The sequence below is a fragment of the Apodemus sylvaticus genome, chromosome 6 (genome assembly GCF_947179515.1).
Source record: "Apodemus sylvaticus chromosome 6, mApoSyl1.1, whole genome shotgun sequence".
NCBI lineage: Eukaryota > Metazoa > Chordata > Mammalia > Rodentia > Muridae > Apodemus > Apodemus sylvaticus.
In genome coordinates, this window is record NC_067477.1 from 101,529,760 (window position 1) to 101,553,091 (window position 23,332).

The window sequence follows — 23,332 nt, forward strand, 5'->3', positions numbered from 1 at the left end:
ATTCTTTGGTCCATGGTCCCAAAGGGTCCAGTCCACTGCAGTGGGAAAGGCATGCTTGGGAGGGGGGGCAGTTGGTGGGCGTGGAGGCATGGAGAGGTCACTTGCTACAGTTCTGCAGCACCAGGAAAGAGATAGTGGAACAGGAAACAGGTAGAAATACAGTCCTCACGTTAGTGCTCCTACTGGTGTGTGTCCACATGGCTAGGTTCTATGCCCCAAAGATAACACAACGCACCAATCCATGAAAGCCATTTCGTACTCAAACCATAGGATGAGCAGAGAGGATTGTCAGAGATGGTAGGATAGTAGACAAACACGCCAAGAGAATAACAAGGTTTCTCTGTGTAGACCTGACTGTCCTGGAACCCACTCTGTAGACCAGGCTGGCCTTGAACTCAGCTCTGTCTGCCTCTGCTTCCCAGGTGCTATAATTAAAGGTGTGTCTTAGTCAGGGTTTTTATTCCTGTACAAACATCATGACCAAGAAGAAAGTTGGGGAGGAAAGGGTTTATTCAGCTTACACTTCCACACTGCTGTTCATCACTAAAGGAAGTCAGGACTGGAACTCACGCAGGACAGGAAGCAGGAGCTGATGCAGAAGCCATGGAGGGATGTCTCTCACTGACTTGCTCCCCCTGGCTTGCTCAGCCTGCTCTCTTATAGAACCCAAGAATACCAGCCCAGGGATAGCACCACCCACAAGGGGCCCCCCCCCCTTGATCACTAATTGAGAAAATGCCCCACAGCTGGATCTCATGAGGGCACCTCCCCAACTGAAGTTCCTTTCTCTGTGACAACTCCAGCCTGTGTCAAGTTGACACACAAAACCAGCCAGTACAAGGTGTGTGCCAACATGCCCTGTTAAAATAATTATTCTTAAAAAAATTGTGTGTGAGTTTTTTCCTGTGTGTATGTCCATGCACCATTTGCATACCTGGTACCCACAGAGGCCAGAAGAGGTTGTCAGATCCCCTAGAGCTGGAGTTACAGAAGGTTGTTAGCCAGCATGTGGGTGCTGGAAACCAAACCTGGGTCCTCTGCAAGAGTAGCCAGTGTTCAGTGTCCTGAACCGTCTCTCCAGGCCCTAAAATAGCGATTCTTCAGGAGCGACCGTGCCACCAGTGATGTGAAATGAGAGTCCAGAGACCGTCAGTGTTCTCCTGAGAAATGGAGTCCATAGAACTTAGGCAGTGTGGGGAAGATGAGGCAGGTGGGAACTGGATCACTGGATGCTGATAAGTCTTCAGTCTGAAAGCAGAGGACCCAGTAGTCAATGGGATTGCTCAATTTGGGGGTAAAACTAGGGAAGCCTGCAGTTCCTATGTCCAAAGGTGGTAGATTGAGCTGTAGTCATTGGAGAGGAGGGAGCCTCAGGTGAGAAAATGTCACCATGAGATTGGGCTGTAGGGCATTTTCTTAGTGATTGATGGAGGAGGGCCCAGCCCATTGTGGGTGGTACCATCCCTAGGTTGGTGGTCCTGGGTTCTATAAGAAAGCAGGCTGAGCAAGCCACAGGAAGCAAGCCAGTAAGCAGCACCCCTCCATGGCCTTTTGAATTATCATCTCCTGCCTCCAGGTTCTTGCTCTTCTTGAGTTCCTGTCCTGGCTTCCTTCAGTGATGGACTATGATCTGGACGTTAAAGCCAAATAAACCCTTTCCTCCCCAAGTCACTTCTGACCACAGCATTTCATTACACAGTAACCCTGACCAAGACAGTGTTCTATCCAGACCTCCAGCAGAGGGATGGTGACTGCCCCCAGTGATGGAAAATCATCCTTTCTTGATCCATTGACTTAGATGTCATTGTCTCTCAGAAACACCCACACGGATGCACCCAGAAAGGAAAAAACCAAACCAAACCAAACCAAACCAAACCAAACCAAAGGAAGGTTTTACTAGCTGTCTAGGTGTTTCTGAACTCAGGTTGCCTATTAGAGTTAACCATCACATTAAAATGCAGGAGTTGTCAGATTGGATTAAAAGAAAATGCTTCTTGATGTGGAGAACAGGAAATCCAATTTAAACAAAACCTCAGGATAAAAGTAAGCAGAATAGAAGCTGGGTGTGGTCATGCATGCTTTTATTCTCCGAACATGAGAGGCAGGCAGGAGGATCTCTGTGAGTCTGTGGCCAGCCTGGTCTACATAGTGAGTTCCCAGGACAGCCAAATCAGATCCTGTTTTTAAAAAATGTAAACAGAATAGAAAGATATTCAATGCTAACATGAATATAATGAGTTGGAGTCTTGCATTGTGGCACGTGACTGTAATTCCAGCACTTGGGAAACTGAGGCAGGAGGAATGCTGTGAGTTTGAGGTGAGTTTCTGTATAGCTTAGGCTGTAGAGTGAAACCATGTATCAAAGCATAAAAGCAAATGAATCAACGCCCAAAGAGAAAAAGATGTAGAACAGCTTTTCGGTGTTAAAATTGATAGGGTTCAGAGCACATTGATAGCTGGAATTCAGGGTCATAGAGATCTAGAAGCAGCAAGAAGTGTGGAGAGAGCGGGCCTCTGTCTGGAGAGAGATTCGTGAGCCCCCGACTTCTGGGTGCTACTTCAGGTCACGCATCTATCAGAATATCTTGTTCTTCCCCGTGGATCTGGGGTTAACTTTAATGTACAAGAGTTGGAAAGTCCTTTCCCCTGGTTGTGCCAGTGATCGGAAGCAACCAGAGCAAATTCAACACGACCCAGGGCTGTTCCTCCCAAGAGGTGAGATGTTCCCCACTCTTCCCAGGCTGTGAGCTCAATGCATAGGCTGATCACAGAGCAGAGGCCATTGAGACATCGGCCCTGGGCCTGGCAAGCCCAGATGAGTGACTGAGCTGGGCCCCAAAAGTCTGCCCCGGAGGTACCACCGACTTGCTTGGTGACCCTCTATAGAAGGTATGGATGGGTCTGGTCTTAAAACCTCCTCCCATGGACATCATGGGGAGAAGGTCACTTTCTTAACGGATTCCCACCTTGTTGGCGCCAAGTCACTGTGTCGGAGTATTGTTATCTGCTGGGATGTCCTGAGTGACAGTTTGGCAAGATGAACAGTAAACATTCTTTCTTAAATACTTGTCAATCATTATCAACAATATGTCTCTGTGAATGCTGAGTGAGAACTAAGGCTGGTCCAGTGACAAGAATTTTACTTGGTCTGTGGCCAAGCACAGGAACTCCTCTGATTGCACCAATGTGCTGAGCTGAGGCTGGGTCACTCACGATGGATAGCCAAGGGGGTTGAGGTCCAGCGGTGCCTGCACCATGGATGGGCTGGGCTGGGACTCAGGCCCACAAAATTTTAGGTCCTAAATAATGTGTATCCACCCAGGTTACTTATTTTTCATGGGAAATTGTAGACCAGCTGTTCTCAACTTGTGGGTCACGACCCCTTTGGCGGTCACATATCAGCTATCCTGCATTATCAGATTTCAGGCCTGCCCTGGAAAAGAAGACATGGAATTATTCCATTGACCAGGGAGCACTGGGGCTGAAGAGACTCTTAAGGGGAAGGTCTAGGCTCAGATGGAAAAGTATATACCATGAAGTCTAGTTTCTACTAACTGGCCATGTGACTGTTAACTGGCTGTGTGGCTTCAGCCACTTCTTGGTGCCTTACTTCCTTTATTCCTCTGGGACAGCAAATGGTATCTACTCTATAGGGCTTGTTAAAAAAGAAATGTGGTAGACAGCGTCTAGGACTGGGGTTGACTTGTAAATAACCTCTAAATACTAGCCACAGCTGCCATTGGTTTATGTCTGTTGACAAGTCACTCCATATACAGGGAGACTCTTTCAGCTTTTAAGTTTTGACTTTTTGAAGAATTGACTTATGTAAGTTGCACAGAGCGGTGGGTTCCCCAGACCGTACTCATCCCACACACTGAACTCTTAAGGTTTCTCCGGGTCTCTGCCCTTGTCTCCATCCTTTCTGGGCAGCTAGTTTCTTAGCTGAGCAATGTGAGACTTGGGACACATGACTCACAGGACTGGTGCCCTCCCACTGGCCGGACAAGGTCACAGGTGACTTAGGGCTGACTGGGGACAGAGACAATTTTTGTTTGTTCCTAGCAGCAAGTGGTGAAGCTGTCAGTAGTTTCCCAGAGCAGCGTCCATTATTCCGGAATAATAGAACTCATTCCTCCAGTCTAGGCCGATGTTGACGTCTGTCCACCTCCCTCTGTACCTTGGCACTTCCGCTTTCCTGTGTTGTCCTTCCGGTCTAGCCTGGTTCACTATGAATCTCTCCCAGATGACCACAGTGGAAACAAACGGCTGTGAGGGTGGTCCCGTTCTTGCTTTCTCTGAGGGAGAGACACCTTACGCAGTAGCTATGACTGTCCCTGCGCACCCGAGGCCAGCCTCTGCCGGCCCTGATGTACCTCAGGTTCTCTGCATATGCTGTTGGTTGTCCCTTGCCCTTAACTCCGCCATCTGGCCTGGATTTGCCTAGAGGAACTCAGGACTCCAAACTGGGATGAATGCTTTCACCTGGAGACTGGACTGCCCAAACCCTCCATCAGTGGTCATTCCTGGTGATTGTAGTGACATTGAACAGGTGACCCCTACTTAAGGACAGGTACCCTCACGTAGTCCAGGAACCTACCACACCACAGGCCACTGTGCTGACTGGGGAGTGAGGCTCTGGGCAGTGGTAGCTCATTCCAGAGATGACTCGGGAACATGGCCACAGTGTGGGTGTGGGCAATGCCCGAGGCTGCTGCGTGTGTTGGCACTGTTGTTGGCCTGGATCCCTGGGGAGCCTGGGTGCTGTTTACCTCCTGCTGTGTTGGGGGATGGATTGGAGTAACACAGGCTCTAAGATGCCTGCTTGCTGCCAGCTAGCCGTTTCCCTTATATGTCTGCGACACCACCCTTTGCCCTCCTGGAGCATCACCCTAATTAAGATGGTGATCTTAATTAATCTGCCTTCCCTGATGCTTTTGTTCCCGCCCCCTTGCCATTCCTGGATTACCTTCCTCTTCCTCCGCCTTCGGAACCAAGGACCATTTATATCCTCTTCCCAGAAATCCTCCCAGGCCCAGCCACAGTGCCATGGGCTGTATCCTGTTTCTGCTGGGTTTTCCCATTGCCAGGTCCTGTTGTCCTCCCTCCCCTCAGTGAAGTGGTACAGGTGGCCAGAGGTTCCAGCCTTGCTTCTGAGGATCCCAGGAGGGAAATGCCCATGCGTCCCAGGATGAAGATGCCTCATTGTGTCACCTGGAGCTGTCACCTGAGCCTGGCTCTGCTAGTCCTAACTCCGTGACAAATGGGGCTCTGCCTCGTGCCTTCTACGGGCCAGTTAGACAGACGGGGGATGGGGAAAAGCAGAGAAAGGAGACACATTCACTGTGGCCTCATCAGGGTGGTGTATGGGTGTACGGGGAACCTCTTCCTGGGAGACTAGCATCTTCTTCCAGGAGGCTTCTAGGCTTCATTCAGCCATTGTCTTCTCCCTGAGTGGGAGGAGTCCTAGGGAAAAATTCTAATTTCTCCAGAGGCCCATTGTCTCAAAGAGCCGGCCTACTGTGTCTCCTTTGGGTACTTTAAAGATGGGGGTCCTCTATTAAGGGCTAGCCTTAGACTCCGAAGAGCTTCCCATTGCCAGAAACCCTAGGCGTTAGTACTCTGTCCTTCTGGGACAGCATCCAGTGGCTCTGCAAGGCTTTCTGCTATGATTTTGCAGAGCTGACCTGTGGTCCGCCTTTGGTGGTTGTGCGGAGCTCATGCAGAGGGCCGCTCACCTTCTGTCGACACCTGCCCAGACATGCTGGGTCAGACCTGTGGGCCGTGTAGCATTCTGTCTGGAAGACAGAACCTAAGGACTTAACAGCTACTGTCACTGGCAGCAAGTGTGGTGGGGGAACACCTGAGGTCCCATGCTTAGCAAAAGAGCAATTTTCAGCATGGCGTACCTGCTGTCTCTTCATAATGGACACCTGCTTTGAGGGACCAGGGAGCTAGCTGCAGCCACAGAGGCACTGGGAATTACAGAATTCCCGCTCCTAGTAGTACTGGCTTTTAGAATTGAAAATCTAGTCAATATCACACCAAGAACTTAACAAGTTCCTTTCCAGCCCTCAAAGGACCTGCTTTAACCAGCACCTCCACCCACTTCCTGGATTGTAAAACTGAGTCTGGAATCTAGGATGCTGTGCTACTGAGCCCAGGTTTGGCTCCTTCCTCCTCTAGCGAGAGTCATTAGGTTATTTCCCCTCTTCCGATTTGGGCTGAACGCAGCAGGTACTGGGATTGGCTCAGGGGATCACCTCAGTTCTCAGGCTGAGTCACAGCCCTGCCGCAGGAGCTCGGTTGCTGACAAAACACGGCCTGGGGCCCTACTAGGGGGGCTCCAGACTTTGCGGGGTTAGAGCACCAGGGCTTCCGAGAATCCAGTTTTAGTATAGTGTGACCATCTACGGTGACCGAGTGAATGTTTCTGAGATAACTGTCCTGTTTGTGTGATCTTATAAGGCAGTAGGCAAAGCTGGACCTAACTTTGCTAATCAGAGCTGTCTGGGTGCGTGTGTGTGTGTGCATGCGCGCGCGCGCGCACACGTTCCAGTCCCCAGGTTCATTTGTAGGGTAAGGGCTTTGGGCTGGACTTTGTGTTCAGACCCCCCTCTCCACCGATCTTCAAATCTGCATAATTTTTTCTTAAAAAAGGCTTTATTTAGATGACAGAATGTAAGACTTGCTTTCTGGAAAGCCGTGGGGTGGGAGAGGAGGGGAGGTGGGGCAGGATGCCTTCATTCTGGGGTCCAGAGCCAGGGCGGGGAGGCAATCCTTGTGGCTGCTTGGGTTGCCCCACGTGCAGCTGGCGCTCCCACACCTGGCTTGAGGCAGAGCCATCCGCCCTGTGCTGACCTCGCTCCACTGAGTCAGCTCAGCCTGGCTCAGTTTCCCTTGTCGGTCTGTGGTGGCCTCGACAGTGATCTGGTCTTGGACTGGGGGTGGGGAGTGGGGGGCGCTAGCTTGGTTGGTGGAACACTTGATTGGAAAGCAGAATCCCTTGAGAGGGATCTCCAGTACCAAGTAGATGCAGTGCGGGGGGGGGTGGGGTGGGGTGGGGTGTGGGGTGGGGGTGGGGTGGGGTGGGCGTGGGAGGGTGGTGGTGGGGTGGTGGTGGTGGGGTGGGCGTGGGCATCTGTAATCTCAGCAATCGGAAAGCACGCTCATCTCCAGATACATAGAATTTTGGAACCAGTCAGGGATACACAAGACGCTCCCTCCCTGTCCCTCCCACAAGCTAGTTTTCCTTAAGGCGGGAAGCTCTCTTCATCCTTCTAACCATCCTCTTCTCCTCTGTCTCCTGGACTGCCTGTGGCTGGCGTCCACTTCTGACTTATAGCCCCTCATGGAGTTCCCGATGACATGTGCATGTCACTTGGACTCTCTCTTCGGTCTACAAGACCCCGGGCATGTGTTCTTCAGCAGCCTTCCGCAAGGACTGTGCTGCCCTGTGCTTCAGAAAGTGCTGACTCTTTGGACGGTCGTTGTATATATAACTTGTTATTTATTACCTAAGGATGTAGCTCAATTAGAAGATAGGAAGCTCTGGGGACCCCCCTCCCACCCCCAGCATGCATAAGCTAGGCATGGTGTGGGCACGGTTGCCTGTCATCTCAACACTTGGGAGGTGACACAGGCAGACCAGAAGCTCAGGGTCATCCCCGAGCCCACAGAAAACTTGAGACAAGCCCGGGATACAGGAGTCCGTGTCTCCCAAACAGAATAAAACACAGTGTATTGTCTTTCGGGGTCTAGTGACACCAAGAGTGACTTGATTTGACTTCTGTCATTCCACTCCCAGACCTGGCATTGTCTGTTGTTTATACACCACCTGGCTTTGCTGCCTGGTGGTGCAGATAAAGCAGGAGGGAGGCGGGATGTGGGAGTGCTAAGATTGGAAATTAATCCCTACCTAGCTTGTGGCACTGGTCAGGGGAAGAACTAATTGTAAAGTGTCATAAGGTCCAAAGGGGGTTAAGCTGTGGAAATAGAAGACCTTGGCCGACTACTCCCGGGAAAGCAAGGGCAGACAGTCTAGTCTGGGGAGGGGTGGGACGGCATGGGAGAGGTGGCATATGAGGGGGTGGGGGGGGGGGAGGGTCGGTGGGCCCTGAAAGCTTCCCAGCAGCACGCTCCTCCAGAGTCCCCTGGCGCCGCCCCGGAGACTCCGCCTCCGTTCAGGCCCCGCCCCTCGCCGTGCTCTGTGCTGACAGCCGCTCCGGCTGGGTGTTTGCATACAAAGGCGGCCACACGCGCGCGCGTCGCTCCTAAGTCCTCTTGGTGAGTAGCCATGGGGACCTGGGGCCCAGCTTTCGCCCCAAAGCCCGTTACTGAGGCGTGGGGCCCCGCCGGGAGGCTGTGTGGGCCGTATCCCATCCCCGGGCCTTCCCGTGGCTTGCCGAAGCTGCTGGGACCCCGCGGTCCGAGACCCGGATGAGACGCAACCCAAAGGGTTTAGGATTCAGGCTTTTGCAGCCAAGGAAACTGAGTCCAGGCTGGGAGGTTGACCTTCGTGCCCAAGGGCACACCTCCGCTGGGTGGCGACGAGCTGGGAAGCGGACTTCTTCGGTAACCAAGCTTGCAGCAGGCCTCTGCAGCTCTGCAGTGTGGTGGGCACCGGGCCTGTGGCTCCCCCAGCAGCCCCGCAGGCAGCGTCACCTGCGGAAGGCCAGGGGAACTTGGAAGGGAAAGCAGCACCTTGGAAATCGTATTAAATATTTGGGGAGTGGGGGCAGAGTCAAGGTGGCTGGCTGATACTTTGGGTGGCCGGTAGTTGCTTCAGATGCCCACCCTCCTTGGTGCAGGAGGCAGGAGTGAGAACCGTGGGCAGGTCTGGTCTGGGGAGTGTGTGGGGGGGAAAGCCGCTTGTCACAGGGTAGTGAAGTTGTGGGGACAACCAGCCTGTAACGGTTCTTGGAGGAGAGGATGGCGCACATGGGAGATTCAGACATTTACTATCCATCGTTTGTTCCCTAAAATAAGTTTTGTGAATGAAAGCAGTTAAGGACAAATATCTACACCACTAAGGGGACTTTCTAGTGTTCCCAGAAAGGCTGAAAGATCCCAGTGTGCTTGGTTCCCCATGTTGACAAAGCTTCCTGTTTGCCTACAGTGCTTCTGCTGTCACGGGTTTTGTGTGTGTGGGTGTGTGTGTTTGGCCATTATCCCCTGCTTGTGTAGGGCCTGGCACTTGGGCTGGGAAGCCTGGGGCCTGTGCTTGGTTTTTGTCTTGGTGGCTGTCCCACCTCACGTGATTTCTACCCTCTTGAGGTGGCAGTCAGCAATGTTCTTGTGATGCTTGTCACTTTGTGTAAAGGGAACAACAGGCCCAGTCTTGTTGCCTGGGTGATAAGTTGGGGTTCAGATGAGGGAGATAGGATCCTTGGTGGCTGTTCTGTGTGGGGTGGGGTGTCTGCTGGTGGGGCTGGGGCTGGTCTTTGCTTATCTGTTGCACTCAGGGTTTCAGGCTAGAGAGAGGGAAAGGTCAGGAGATGGCAGGACAACTGACTGCTGACAGCTGGAAATGCGTGGGCCAGATTATCAGTTTCCCTATCTAGAGGGAGGGAAAAACCACACTTCATTTACTAGACTGGTGAACCGGGATGCTTCAAACTGATACTCTAACTGGGGAGCGCAGGGTACCACTCAGGTCCCTTTGTGGGGCTGGGCTGGTCCTGGCTACCTAAGGCTAGCCCCTAGTCCATAACTGAAATCCATTTTTCCCTCTGAGGTTCAGGGTATGAATTGATTTGAGCAAGTCCGAGCTGCATAGGACTGTTTAGGGGACAGATACCTCATTCTAGGATTGGTGGGTATGGGGTTGGCGTCTGGTGCATTCACAGCAGCCTTCCGGAGCCCTTTGAAAAACCGTCAGGAGGGAATGGTCAGGCTGGTGGGCGATTTGGCTGTACATGTCCCTGAACTTGGAGTTGTTCTCATGACCTTACTGTCTTGCCCAGGAGAGCCTGGATGTCAAGGTCATCCTGCTTCAGCCTCCTGGGTGCTAGAATCATAGGAGTGTGCCACCATACCCTGCCTGCGTCACATCGTGTTTATTGTGAAACATGACTATATCCTTCCAATATCCCAGTATTCATCTGATTCAGTAGTATACCCTGCTCTGCCTGTGTGTTTGTGTGTGTGTGTTTGTGAGTAGGTATAATCTGGATACTTTAAATTTAAGCACACATAAACTACTCTGCTGCAAGAGACTCAGCACAGTATCTTTTGGAACTCTTTGTTACCATTGGGTCAGTACCCAGGTCTTCCCTGGGATGGAGACTGTGGAAAGACCATTCCTAGGCGTTTTCCTAGCACCTCTGGGTGTCGGGTGCTGTTTGAGTCGCCCATCCTACAGGCTCAGAATGGAGCCACAGTTCTCTTGGACAGGCAGAGGGTGTGCGGCCATTACTAATGGCTGAGGCAGGACTGCAGTGGGATGCAGCGATGTACAAAGGTCCCAGGAGCAGAATATTCTTGATCAAGCTGTGCATCTGGATGGAGGGCTCTCGAAAGTGTGTGAAAAGACACTGGGGCTTCCAAGGAGAGCAGAGGTCCTGTGCCCTGCAAGGGAGCTAACGGTGAAGGGCCGGTGAGGTTCCGAGTCCCAACCCAGGGCAGTGTCACAGAGCACAGGGGCCACACTGGGTCTTCTATGTGTCCCTGTCTGTGGCCTGCTGGCCAGGCCCTGGGTGCTGCTTGGCAGGGACCTCAGGACACTCATTACCTGGGATTATAATATCCACTTGTTGCCAGAGCTCAGCTCTGAGAAGTCTTATGTCACTTAGCTGACCTTCCGGCCCCCAGTGGTTGTTCTGCTACTGGAGCCTCTTTTAAAATGAAGGCTAATGAGAACCTTGTTAGAAGCACTATTCAGAAATGTGTGTGTGTGTGTGTGTGTGTGTGAGAGAGAGAGAGAGAGAGAGAGATTATGATGTCACAGCTTATGTGTGTATTTGTGATTCTGTGTGTCATAGCTTATGTGTGTGTGATTATGTGTGTCACAGCTTGTGTGTGTGTGTGTGTGATTATGTGTGTCACAGCTTGTGTGTGTGTGTGTGTGTGATTATGTGTGTCACAGATTGTGTATGTGTGTGTGTGTGATTATGTGTGTCACAGATTGTGTATGTGTGTGTGTGTGATTATGTGTGTGTATGTGTGTGTGTGTGTGAGTGATTATGCATGCTACAACATGAGTGTGGAGGTCAGAGGACAACTTCATAGACTCTTTTCTCTGCCCCTGCCTTTATGTGGCCTGCAGGCCTGGAACTCAGGTCCTTAGGTTTCCCAGCCAGCAGCTTTGCCTGTGAGCCGTCTCACCAGCTCCTTCATGTCCCATTTCCACCAAGTAGTTTTCTTTGACTTGACAGCCCTGAGGCCAAGTGTACAGGAGTTCTCAGACTCCCCATTAATAACTGATGTGAAAGCAATACTTGAGTATATGGAAAAGTCAAGGTTTCCTGCCCACCCGCTGCCCACACGCAGCCCCGTGAGTGTGGATATTTATGGAGCATACAACTCCCTTCCACTCTTAATAGATGCACATTATTCCATATATAATGTGGATGGCCCATGATTTATTAATCCAGGACCTTTTAGATCTCAAAGTGATTTCTTTCTGCTTTTCCCCCAACACCGTCAAGTCAGTGATTATTGCTACTCACAAAGAGCCTGTTGTTTCTGGGGGCAGGTGAGATGGCCCAGCAGGTAAAGGTACCTGCTGCCAAACAGAATCACTTAAGTCCCATTTCTGGAACCCACATTCATGGAAGGAAAGGACGAACTCTTGCTACTTCTGTGAAAAGACAGAACTGACTCCCGCTAGTTGTCCTCTGAGGTCCACATGCATACTGTGGCACGTGCATGCATGTCCCTGTGCGTACACACACACTCTAAAAACATGATCTCTCTGTAGAATCAGTTCTTGGTAAGGAATTGCTGGGGTGTGCTAGCATGTTTCAATCGGGTAGTTCTTTCTGGGACTTTGTCCTGTTAATGACTGGAACACTGTGTGGTTTGTGATTCTACTCTCACTATTGGGGCGTTTATGGAATGTTTTTGTTTGGGTCCTTCTGAAGGGCCTTAAAAATTAATCACTTTGTGCACGTGTGTGCAAGTGTGTGTGTGTCTCTGTGTGTGGGTATGTGTGCATGCAGATATGTGCCTGTGCAGCAAGTGTGTGTGTTCAGATGTGTATGTGTGTATGGGCAGGTGCATGCAAGTTCATGTGTGCAGGTGGGTGTATACATGTGCATATACATGCTGGTGGCCAGAGGTTGATGTTGTCTCCCTTAGGGACTTTGTCTTTTGAGCTAGGGTCTCTTAACTGGACTTGTTGCTCCTGATTGAGTTGGGATTCACTGTCTGGGAAGTCCCAGGGTTCTCACTGTTCCCTCCCCGTTCCTCCCCAGTGCTTTGTGCCAGCCTGTTATGTTGGGATTAAACTCGGGTTGCCATGTTCTGAGACTGTGTGCTTTATGGACTGAGCCATCTTTCGTTGATTTGTGTATCTGCGGGAATCTGGGTTGATGACTGCTCATGCAGAGTTGTCCTGAGTCCTTTACTGTCTTATGAGCCCTTTTGTTACTGTGACAAGTTATCGTGGCACTGACCTGAGGCCACCCTCACAAGGCCTTAATAATCCAGGTGGTGGAATGGCATTAACAAAATGCATGCGGTTAGGACAGCTATGGCAAGTATTTTGAATTTTAGCAGAGAGAGACAGACAGACAGACAGACAAAGATACAGATAGAGCATTTGGACTAAGTGTAGACTTTTCTAGTGTCCTAAGTAAATGAGGAGTCACAAGACTTGTGGCACTTCTTGGCGGTGTCCCGAGGCTATGTCTGGGACAGTCTGCGTGCAACTGGGGTGGTGGCTGCGCCAAGCCCTTGTAGAATGCCGTGATTGATGAGGGAGGCACCGGCCTCCAGTCCCGGATTGGGGCCTTGAAGTCGGGCTTCCTTCCAATATGAGCTCCACATTTATCTAGGAAGATCTTACCTAGAGATGGCATTTCAGAGAACTTAGTGTTGGTTCAGAATGCCAACCGAGAAGCAGCTACATTAAAGAAAAAAAAATCCGTGTATTTTGTGACTGCAGAGTTCCCGAGGCCCTGGCTTCTGCCTGAGCAGAGAGGTTCTCAACCTGGGTGGAGGGGGGTCTCGACTCTTTCACAGGGGTTGCTTATCAGATATCCTACATATCAGATATTTATATTGCGATTCATATTAGTAGCAAATTACAGTTACAAAGTAGCAACGAATTAATTTTGAGGTTGTGGGGTCATCACATCATGAGGAACTGTCTTAAAGGGTTGCAGCGTTGGGAAGATTGAGCACAACTTGTCAGAGAGGATTCTGTAAGATTTGGTGAAATTCTCCTTCAAAATACCTTTGAGCCAGGGGCCTTGGTTGGACTCTTGTCTCCAGCATGCAAATCCCTGCCAGGCGCAGCATCTTGCCAAATTTCAAGATAAAACCCAGCAGACCCACAGACTTTAAAGTAGTCTGTCTACCAGAGTCTTCAAGCAGGCCGCTGGTGAGCATTAGGTTTTGTTCTCTTTGGCTCCTCTGAACTTCCTTCAGAGGAACTGGTCCATAGGCCAGATCAAACCTTTCTCCCTTTCTGCCTCCAGAGCTGAAACACCTCAGCTGTAATGGGATTATGGGCCTGTGGGAGGCCCTGGCCTGGGCGGGTTTATTCTGGCTGCTTATCTTCAGGCTAATGGAATTATCCCCTTCCTTGAGAGCTTTTCAATGCCAGTGCAGCTGGAGGAAGTGAAATTTGGGACTTTAATGTCTAGTGGTTTGATTGTATAGAACTTTTAAAGAAAAAGTTTCACAGGGCTTGTTTAGAAGAGAGCCTAGGGTGGGGCAGGGGCAGAGAAAAAAGGGCCCTGTCCACACTGGCCTTGCCTGATGTCAGCCCAGCAGGTGCCTAACTTACTGTGGCTTGCTAAAGGTCATTGTGTGTCACATGCCTCCTAGGGAAGAGTTGTCCCTTGCACTTCAAGTTTTATTTATTTATTTATTTTTTTGAGGCAGGATCTCATGTAGTCTAGGCTGGCCTCAAACCTAGGCTAACTTTGAATTCCTGATTTTCCTGCAGCCCTGGGACTGCAGACTGCACCACTGTACCTGGTTTATGCAGTGCTGGGGACTGAACTAAGGCTTTGTGTGTGACAGACAAATGCTCTACCAGCTGAGTGACATCTCCAGCCCTTAAAAAACTTAAAAGTGTGTGCTTTAGTTACATTGCTGTGAAGAGACTCTATGACCAAGGCGACTCTTATAAAGGCAGATATTTAATTGTGGCTGGCTTACGGTTTCATAGGTTTGGTTCATTGTTCTCAGGGTGGGCAGCATGGCGGTGTGCGTGCAGACACGGTGCCAGAGCTGAGAGTTCTACATCTTCATCTGCTGGCAGCCAGGAGGAGATTGAAATTGTTTCACACTGGGAGTAACTTGAGCATTTAAGACTTTAAAGTCCCACCTCCACAGCTACATACTTCCTCTGACAAGGCCACACCTTCTCCAATAAGGCCACGCCTAATGGTGACACTCTCTGGCCAAGCATTTTACAAGGGGGTCATTCCTACTCAAACCACTACTGTGTGCAACTCAGTACAGCCATCAGTGCATGCCTCTGGATCGGAAGTCCTTCCCACGGTGGCCCACTCCATATCTCTGATCCCTCTCAGCCCCTGGTAGCTGATGTTCTACTCATATGACGTCTCCAGTAGCTTCTCTGGTAGTCCTGCAGTGTTTGTCCTGTTTTGACCGGCTTCTTTCACTATCCTAGCTGCCCTCCTGCCTTATCCATATTGTGGCAGATTGCAGAATTCCCACCCCTCTTTTTCTTGCATGTGTGTATGTGATTGGGTGTATATGTGTGTGTTCATGTGTGTCATGGTTTGTAAATGCTTGACCCAGGGAGTGGCACTATTAGGAGGTATGGCCTTGTTGGAGTAGGTGTGTCACTGTGGGTATGGGCTTTAAGACCCCTATCCTAGCTGCCTGGAAGTGAGTATTCTACCAGTAGCCTTCAGATGAAGATGTAGAACTCTCCGCTCCTCCTGCACCATGCCTGCCTGGATGCTGCCATGCTCCTGTCTTGATGACAATGGAGTGAAATTCTGAGACTGTAAGCCAGCCCCCATTAAATGTTGTCCTTATAAGAGTTGCCTTGGTCATGCAGTCTGTGCACAGCAGTAAACCCCTAAATAAGACAATGTAGGTAGAACTGAAGAGTGGACATTGGGTGTGGTCTTCTCTCTCCTGATCATACTGAGGTCAGGGACTCTCAGCGAACCCAGAACTCACTGATTGGCAGGCCTAGGAAGACTTTTAAATCTCAGAGCCCAACCCCCAGTAATATACTTGCAGCATGGCTGCATCACTTCAACCTCTTCAAGACAGTGCCGCCTACTGGGGACAAAGTGTTCACATGCCCGAGACTATGGGGGAGATTTCTCGTTCAAGCCATCACAGGGATGTAACTTCCCTTTGACTATAATGCCTTACAAATGTATTCTTGCACTGGCTTCTACCTGTTTAGAAGTTAAGAATGTCATCTGATAGCACTTCAAACCTAGCAGCAGGGTTTTCTCTCTTCACTGTACCCTGCTTATGTGGTCTCAGTCTGTTACCAGGCAAACGTCTTTATGCCTGACTTTCTGTGTCCTGTGGTCCTGTGACTGCTACAGTCTCAGGCAACTGTTCTAACAGTGGAGCACGGGACTCAGGGGAGCCAAACCTGTGTGTTAGCCAGTGCTCACTTGTACTCGCTCCAGAACAAATCATCCCCTACTCTCTCTGCAGTGAGAGCTGTGCTTGTTGCTCCGTGTTGTGGAAAATATCCAAGCCGGTCTTAGCCGAGCTGGCCTGGGCGGGGGCTTCCTTGCCCAAGAACTTGTTCTGTTGCTCAGTGGTAAGCTCAGTCCCTGCAGAGGCAGGGTAGAGTTAGGGGATGCTCTGGTGGGCGTCACAGGAGGGCTTGACTGGACCAGAATAGGGGTTGCTTCCAGTGAGCCTGCCTCTGGTCCGAGAGCTTGGTCTGCTTTGTGATGCTTGGATGTACTTTTCTGTTTCTTTCTGTAATGGGCCTCCTACTCACAGGGTTATTGAGCGAGGCACGCGGTATGAGATTGGATACATGACAGAAATTGTGAAAAAAAAAATGCCCTTAAAAAATGATACCACAGGCCTGGAGAGTTGAGACTTTTCCTCTTTTGCCAGACTCAGCAAAAGTTAAAATCTTAAGTTTCATGTGGAGGGTGACATTTGGTGGAAGAATGTGAGGGTTGCACCATCGTGCTTTTTAAATTGCAGGTCTTTGGGGGATTCTGCACCTCCCATTTTATTTTCTGACAGGATCTCATGCAGCACAGGACGGCTACACGAAACCCCGATCCTCCTGCTTCCACATCCCGTGTGCCGAGATTACAGGGATGTGCTGTCACTGCCTGACGTGTCGGTTATAGGAGCATCAGTTCAATATCACAAGCCTGTGCCAGGGACTCTATCTTATGTATGAGCTGTAGTGCCAGGCCCAGTAGGGTAGCAGTCCCAAAGGTTTACTGAGGGTGGTGGTTGGCTGGCTGGTTGGGCAAGCGCCCAGCATACATCGTCCCCTGCAGCTGGCAGAGAATAGGTGGGCAGGCAGGGATTGGACAGACACTGAGAAAAGCCTCCGTCTCCCTGTTGGCTAGCATTTGCAGTGCCAGAATGCAGTACAGGCTGACTGTCGGAGAAAAGTCATCAACTATCATCCTGGTCCATGGCCCCTGTGTGCTACAGTACCGAATGGACGTGTAAGATATGCCCGTGTTGCAGTAGTGGCATGCTCTCGAGGGAACCAACTGCTTCCTGATTGGACCTGAAGTCTGCTCCCTGGGAGAGAGCGGATGTCTAACACCACTGATCTAGGATGTAGAACTGATCAAAAGCGTATGGCTAGGGAGGCCACAGGCCCTATGAGGGGATCTGTGACTGCCGTGGGGACATCTACTAATGTTTTACCAAATGGACAAACCGACTTCTGAATATTTGTGATGTTAATGTGAGGGGTTCAGAGGATCAGAGGGTGATCTGTGGGAGTTGGTTCCCATTCCTCCACGGTGTCCTGTAGAATGAACTCAGGTTTCAGGCTTGGTAGCAAGTATCTCCTCAGCAGAGCCATCTTGCTAGCCCCTGAACATGTTTACACATACAGGCAGGTGCAGCTCTCAGGCTCGGTCAGAGATACATTTCAACAGTGTCAGAGTTTCATTGCTATAAGAGACCTCGCGACTATGGTAACTCTTATAAAGGCAAACATTTCATTAGAGGTGACTTACGATTGTTTAATTGGTTAGGGAAGTTGAGTCCATTATCCTCATGGCAGAAGCGTGGCAGCCTGCAGGCGGGCATGGTGCTGGGGAAGGAGCTTCTGAGACCTCAAAGCCATTCCTCTATTTCTCCAGCAAGGCCACACCTACTCCAACAAGGCCACGCCTCCCAATAATGCACTCCCTATGGACCTATGGGGGCCATTTTTATTCAAACCGCCACAGGCAGCAAGCACTGGTCAAAATGGGGACTCCTAACTCATCCAAGTGTTGAGAGTGACTGCCGAGTGCTTGGCCTGAACTGGGGTGTTGATGTCACCCCCTGTGAGGCCCAGGGAAGGTCATGGAAGAGCGCTTGGCATGGAAGGACAATGGGAATGGAAGTATGGGAGGAGTGTAAAATGTTTTCTGTGCTGTCATGTTTCCGGCTCCTAGTGTGTGGTACTTCCTCCGACTGAGCCACACACACAGAGCGGTCTCTTTACTCCAGTGTCCTACGCTGTCTTGTGCTTGGTCTTGAGGCAACATTGCCAAGCACAGATGTGAGAGATGACATTCATGCTCATCCTGGGATGCTTCTTGTGTTAGGATTCTGGGCATCTCTGTTCTGGGCCCTGTGGTGGGAAGGATGCTGGGCTTCCGGATGGGTGGGAGAAATGGGCCTGCACAGGGGTGTTGTGGAGAACATTCCAGAAATAGTGATGTGGGCAGAGTGCGAGAGTATAATGCGTTCAGTGCATCCTTGAAACAGGCTCTGGGCGGCCTTCCCTTGTTAGTTGCTCTTGTGACCTTGTGTGTTCTGTCTGTCTCTCAGGTTCAGACAATGAATTACGTGGGGCAATTGGCCGGCCAGGTGTTTGTGACGGTGAAGGAGCTCTACAAGGGACTGAACCCCGCCACACTGTCAGGATGCATCGACATCATTGTCGTCCGCCAGCCCAATGGCAGTCTGCAGTGCTCCCCTTTCCATGTCCGCTTCGGAAAGATGGGTGTCCTCCGCTCCCGCGAGAAAGTGGTGAGGCCTGGTACCCCTCCTCGGAGCCTGAGGCACTACCTCTTGCCCTGAGTGTTCAGACTCACCCTTCACGAGGCCACGAAGCCTCGGTGCACAGTTTAATGCCCACTAGTGAGCACATTGTCCCGGGCACTGTGGCATTGACGGTTACTCTAAGACTTCAGGCACACCCATGCTGCTGCTTGTCAAGTATAAGGCTCAGAAGGCACAGCAGGCAGGGCAGGGCAGACAAGGCAGGAGAGCATGGCCCAGTGAGGTAGGGGTGGCTTTTAGGCCACTCCTCAGGAAAACTCAAGGCTGAGGATCACCTGCCCACCCAGTCCCCCCTGTGCCCGGGGCCTGGTTCCGTCTTCTAAATTGCTCTTCTGTGCCGTCTGACTCCCTTTGTACGTGGTGACTGTTTATGAGGGTGGACGTGGTGTCTTTAGGCCTGGTTTCAGAAGCCCTGTGGAGTTACTTCTGGTTGGGTGCCAGTCACAGGCTTCCTCATCCTCAGAGACAGGAAGTGCATACTGGAGGGGAGTGGGAAAGTTCCGGATCAACAGTGGAGGGATTCAAAAGGACCACGGTAGCCATGTTTGGAAACCCAGGTTCCCTTCCCACCTCCCCAGTGCTCGGGGCAGGTGTGCTTGGGTTGGGGACATCAGGTAAGACCCCAGGTGCTTTCAGGGAAGCTCACTGTGTCCTTCACTGTGTTCCCTCTTCAGGTGGACATAGAAATCAATGGGGAGTCTGTGGATTTGCACATGAAGCTGGGGGACAATGGAGAAGCATTTTTTGTTCAAGAGACTGACAATGATCAGGTGAGGAGAGCTGGGTGTCCAGGGTCACTCAGGGTATGGAGACACAGCAGGTGGCCTGAGGTGAAGGAATTCTGAGCCCAAGGCTGGGTAGATGCTGGCATCAGAGCAGACTTCCTTAGCTCTTACCTGTCGGAGGGACTGTGGCATCATGTATGCTGAGACCACGGAGACCCAGTCCTGGCCTGCTTCAGCTAATTCGCCATTTCCAGGAGACAGAGGGACTGGCATTATGCACTGACTGACTATGTGCTGGGGTAATCTGGTGTATCTGAAATGCCTGACCTCAGTTTTATTATTATTGTTATTGTGTGTATGTGGGGTAGGTATGTGTGATGTATATTTATGGGTGCATATTCATGATTGCACCCATGCATGTATATAGTGTCTTTCTCTGTCACTGTCCACCTTAGTTTTGAGACAGGGCCTTTCATGGAACATGAGGCTTGTTGCTTTGGCCATTCTTTGTGGGCACTGATCTCTGGTGATCCTTCTGTCATGGTTTCCTGATTCTGGGGCTATAGCATGAGTGACGTCATGGCCAGCTGTTACATGGATGCTGCAGATTTGAATGCAAGTCCTCTTCCTTTCACCCCAGCACTCTTACCTGATGTCCTGACAGTTTTACTGAGATACCTGTGTCATTAGTTCAGTAGTGTCTAGTCTGTTCGTAGGTACGTGTCAGTTTCAGAACGCGTTAATCACATGAAAGAGATATTTCACATCCTAATCATACCACGTCTTTATTTTCAGTCAGTCTCCTAGCACCCTGGCCCTAGGGCAACTGCTAAGTTCCCTTGTGTATAAATTTTCCTATTTTGAGTTTTCATACAAATGAATGAAATAAAGCAGGAGGCTGAGCTCATGCCTGGTGTCTCTTGCTTTACACAACTCTTCAAACTTCAGATGTGTCGCCATACACGTCTGAATTTCAATTTCGGTGTTAGCTTATTGATTTTTGGAGATGCATGTGTGCCACCGCACATGTGGACGTCGGAGGACACCTTCTGAGTGCTGGTTCTCTTCTTCCCTGTGTGGATCCCAGAGGTGGAACTTTGAATTGTAAGGCTTGGCAATAGGTGCTTTACCCACTGAGCCAACTTCTGGGCCCTGTTAGTGTTTTCAGTCGCTGAGTAGTTTAATGTACTACACTTTGTTTACCTAACTTGTCTCGACTCTTGGGCTGTTACCTTTTGGCTAGTGTGAGTAAAGGCATTGTGACCATTCATATTCAAGTTTCTGGGAGGACCTGTGCTGCGGTCTGCCACCCGCCCCTCCCCTCCCCTTCCCTCCCCGCCCCCATGCCCTCTCCCTCCCTGTATATATATGCCCAGGAGTAAAATTACTGGGTTGAGCAGAAACTTCCTGAAGTTTAACACTTTGAGGGGCTAGGGCTGGGGAGAAGACTCAGTGATTAAGAGTACTTGCTCTGCAAGTTAGAGAAAAACCTGAGTTTAAATCTCTAGCACCCAGGTTAAGACAAGCTCAGTACATGTCTGTGACTCTAGCCTTGCTGGGCAGAGACAGGCAGATCCAAAGAACGTGCTGGCTTGCCAGCCAGCCTTGCTGAAACAGCCAGCTTCCGGTTCAGCAAGAGAGATTCTGCCTGAGCTCAGAAGGGTGGAGAAGGATAGAGTAAGATGTCCACTGGCCCTTCTGGGCTCCCATGGAGTGATCTTTTGCAGGGGTACCTTGCTGAACCCACTTAAGCTGGTTCCTTCCTGGGGAGAAGGTTCCGTGGAGCCTCTACTAATAAAAACGAGTGTCTGCAATTTAAATGGCCCCGGGCTAGTGATTCCCCTGTTATCATCTACCTGAGGGAACAGCTTCTGGGCTCGGAGCCAAGGTCTGCTTCTGCCCTGCTGTCTGCTGTAGGTCCCACAGCCTCCAGGCAACTCCTGCCTAAATTGGAAGCCCTGAGTTTGCCAGCTGGTTTATTATAACCTCCTGTTGTTCCTGGCTGAGACCCATTTTAGGCTCCTGGAGATGAGTTGTTTGGGGCTCCCATCCCACCGAGGCTGTGCATCAGCTGGCCAGTTCAGCATTAGTGGGTACCTGGGAGCCTGCTGGGAGCCGAGGTTTGCACAGTCACCATTGCTTCCTTGTGCCTATGCCACCTCTACTCTTCTGAATGCCTTTCCGAGGGATCCCTGTCTCCTACCTCACTGGCTACGCAGCCAGATGCGCTCTGGAATGTCAGGCCCACAGAGCTGTCGTCTGGATTTCTTCCTCTTTTTTTAAAATGAGACTGGGTCTCATCCATCCCGGGTTGGGATGTGAAAACGTACACATACACAGACACCCACTTGAAACCTACTCAAATTTACCCTGACACAATACAATGTAAAACTGTCCAGGTCCCAGCGACAGTGTCAGTGACTGCCTTCATTTTTCTAAGCCTTGGATATTTTAGATGAGTTTTGATGGCTTGAAATCACTGGTAATGGCCTGACTCTTATGATTATATGAATACTGTGTTCAGTACAAAACATTGTTTGAGGATGACTCTGACCCGCTGTCTGGTGCCTCCCTGTGGCTGTGAAATGCTGGGCTGTCCTGCTGTGGCTCTCTTCCGAGTAAGTCTTTTGTTTAGACCCTTGTCCTTCCCTTCAGTTGTCTTAATGGACTCTTGAACACCTCCTGTTTAGGAAGTCATCCCCATGTACCTAGCCACGTCCCCCATCCTGTCAGAAGGAGCTTCGAGGATGGAAAGCCAGCTGAAGAGGAACTCTGTGGACAGAATCAGGTGCCTGGATCCCACTACAGCTGCCCAGGGCCTGCCTCCCAGCGACACCCCATCCACTGGTTCTCTGGGGAAGAAGAGAAGGAAAAGGAGGAGGAAGGTCCAGTTGGACAATCTCAAAAGAGACGACAATGTCAACACATCTGAGGATGAGGACATGTTTCCCATAGAGATGAGCTCGGATGAGGACACAGCACCGATGGATGGGAGCAGGTGAGCGAGCAGTGAGGGAGGACGGGTGGGGGGAGCACGTAGACAGGGAGGATGGGGTCCGTGGATGGAGCACCTGGACAGTGAGGGAGGGCGGGGTCCGTGGATGGAGCACCTGGACATTGAGGGAAGATGGGGTCCGTGGATGGAGCACCTGGACAGTGAGGGAGGATGGGGGTCTGTGCTGGAGGAGGAGGAATTTCTTTCTTTCTTTCTTTCTTTCTTTCTTTCTTTCTTTCTTTCTTTCTTTCTTTCTTTCTTTCTTTCTTTCTCTCTCTCTCTCTCTCTCTCTCTCTCTCTCTCTCTCTCTCTCTCTCTGATCTAGCTGAGGATCACCTTGAACTTGTGGTCATCGTGCCTCTTGCTCTCAAATGCTGGGCTCATAAGCCCACACCGTCATGCTCCCTTAAATGGCTTGGATTTGAACATGAGGTTTTATGCATGCTAGGCAAGTACTCTACCAACTGGACTGTATTTCTAGTCCTAAATGAGTTAAGTTTTTAAAGATGATTTTCATAAGTTTTTTTTTTTTAAACTGTTCATTCCTGTGTTAGGCATCTCAGACTGAGTTATTAGGCATCTCAGACTGAATTTTTGTAATCAGCGTGTGGGCCCAACTTAGAGAAAATAAAGCCCCACTCCAGTTTTTTAGCCTAAGATACAGTTGGTCACGCAATGCGTCTGTGGCTGGTAACTTCAGCTTTCTGAAATAAAATAAAAACAAGAATCAGCAAATGAGTATTTCATGAAAACGGTTTCCTGGGAACTTGTTTATTGACTGGTGCTGGGAGCCAGATCTGTGGCATTGTGCACGCTAAGCCACGGCTGCGTCAGAGTCTATGCTGGATCCCTCGCCGGCCGCCCCCAGCCCAGCTGTTATTCTCTGAGCCCCAAGTCTGCCTGTGGCCTTGGGGCAGACCTGCAGGTTGGGAGGGTGTGGTCAGCTCGTGCTGAAGAGGACTGGAGCCCACACTCACGCTTGTTAAGCAAACCTTTCCATTTCAATGTGAATTATGCCCCCAATTCAACGAGCTTCTCTCCTTGTATATTTCTTTGTTTCCAAGACTATAGCAAAATTCAGTATGTATGTATATGTATGTATGTATATGTATATATATGTGTATGTATGTATGTATGTATGTATTTGGTGGAAAAAGCCAGTTTTGAAAACTTTTAAAGAATATTTCCTGTTTCAGATTTTAAAAAATATATATTTATTTTATGTCTATGA

At 50.3% G+C, this 23,332-nt stretch overlaps 1 protein-coding gene across 3 annotated transcripts in view; it reads left to right on the plus strand.

The window, feature by feature from the left end:
• Positions 1 to 8,200: 8,200 nt before the first annotated feature.
• Lpin1 (lipin 1) overlaps positions 8,201 to 23,332 on the plus strand; it is a 58,482-nt gene continuing 43,350 nt past the window's right edge. For all 3 annotated transcript variants that reach the window (XM_052186072.1, XM_052186073.1, XM_052186074.1), the window contains exons 1-4: positions 8,201 to 8,283; positions 18,148 to 18,348; positions 19,056 to 19,151; positions 21,797 to 22,104. In XM_052186072.1, the coding sequence (XP_052042032.1) occupies positions 18,157 to 18,348; positions 19,056 to 19,151; positions 21,797 to 22,104 (596 nt within the window). In that variant the 5' untranslated portion in view covers positions 8,201 to 8,283; positions 18,148 to 18,156. The remainder of the gene's footprint in view (positions 8,284 to 18,147; positions 18,349 to 19,055; positions 19,152 to 21,796; positions 22,105 to 23,332) is intronic.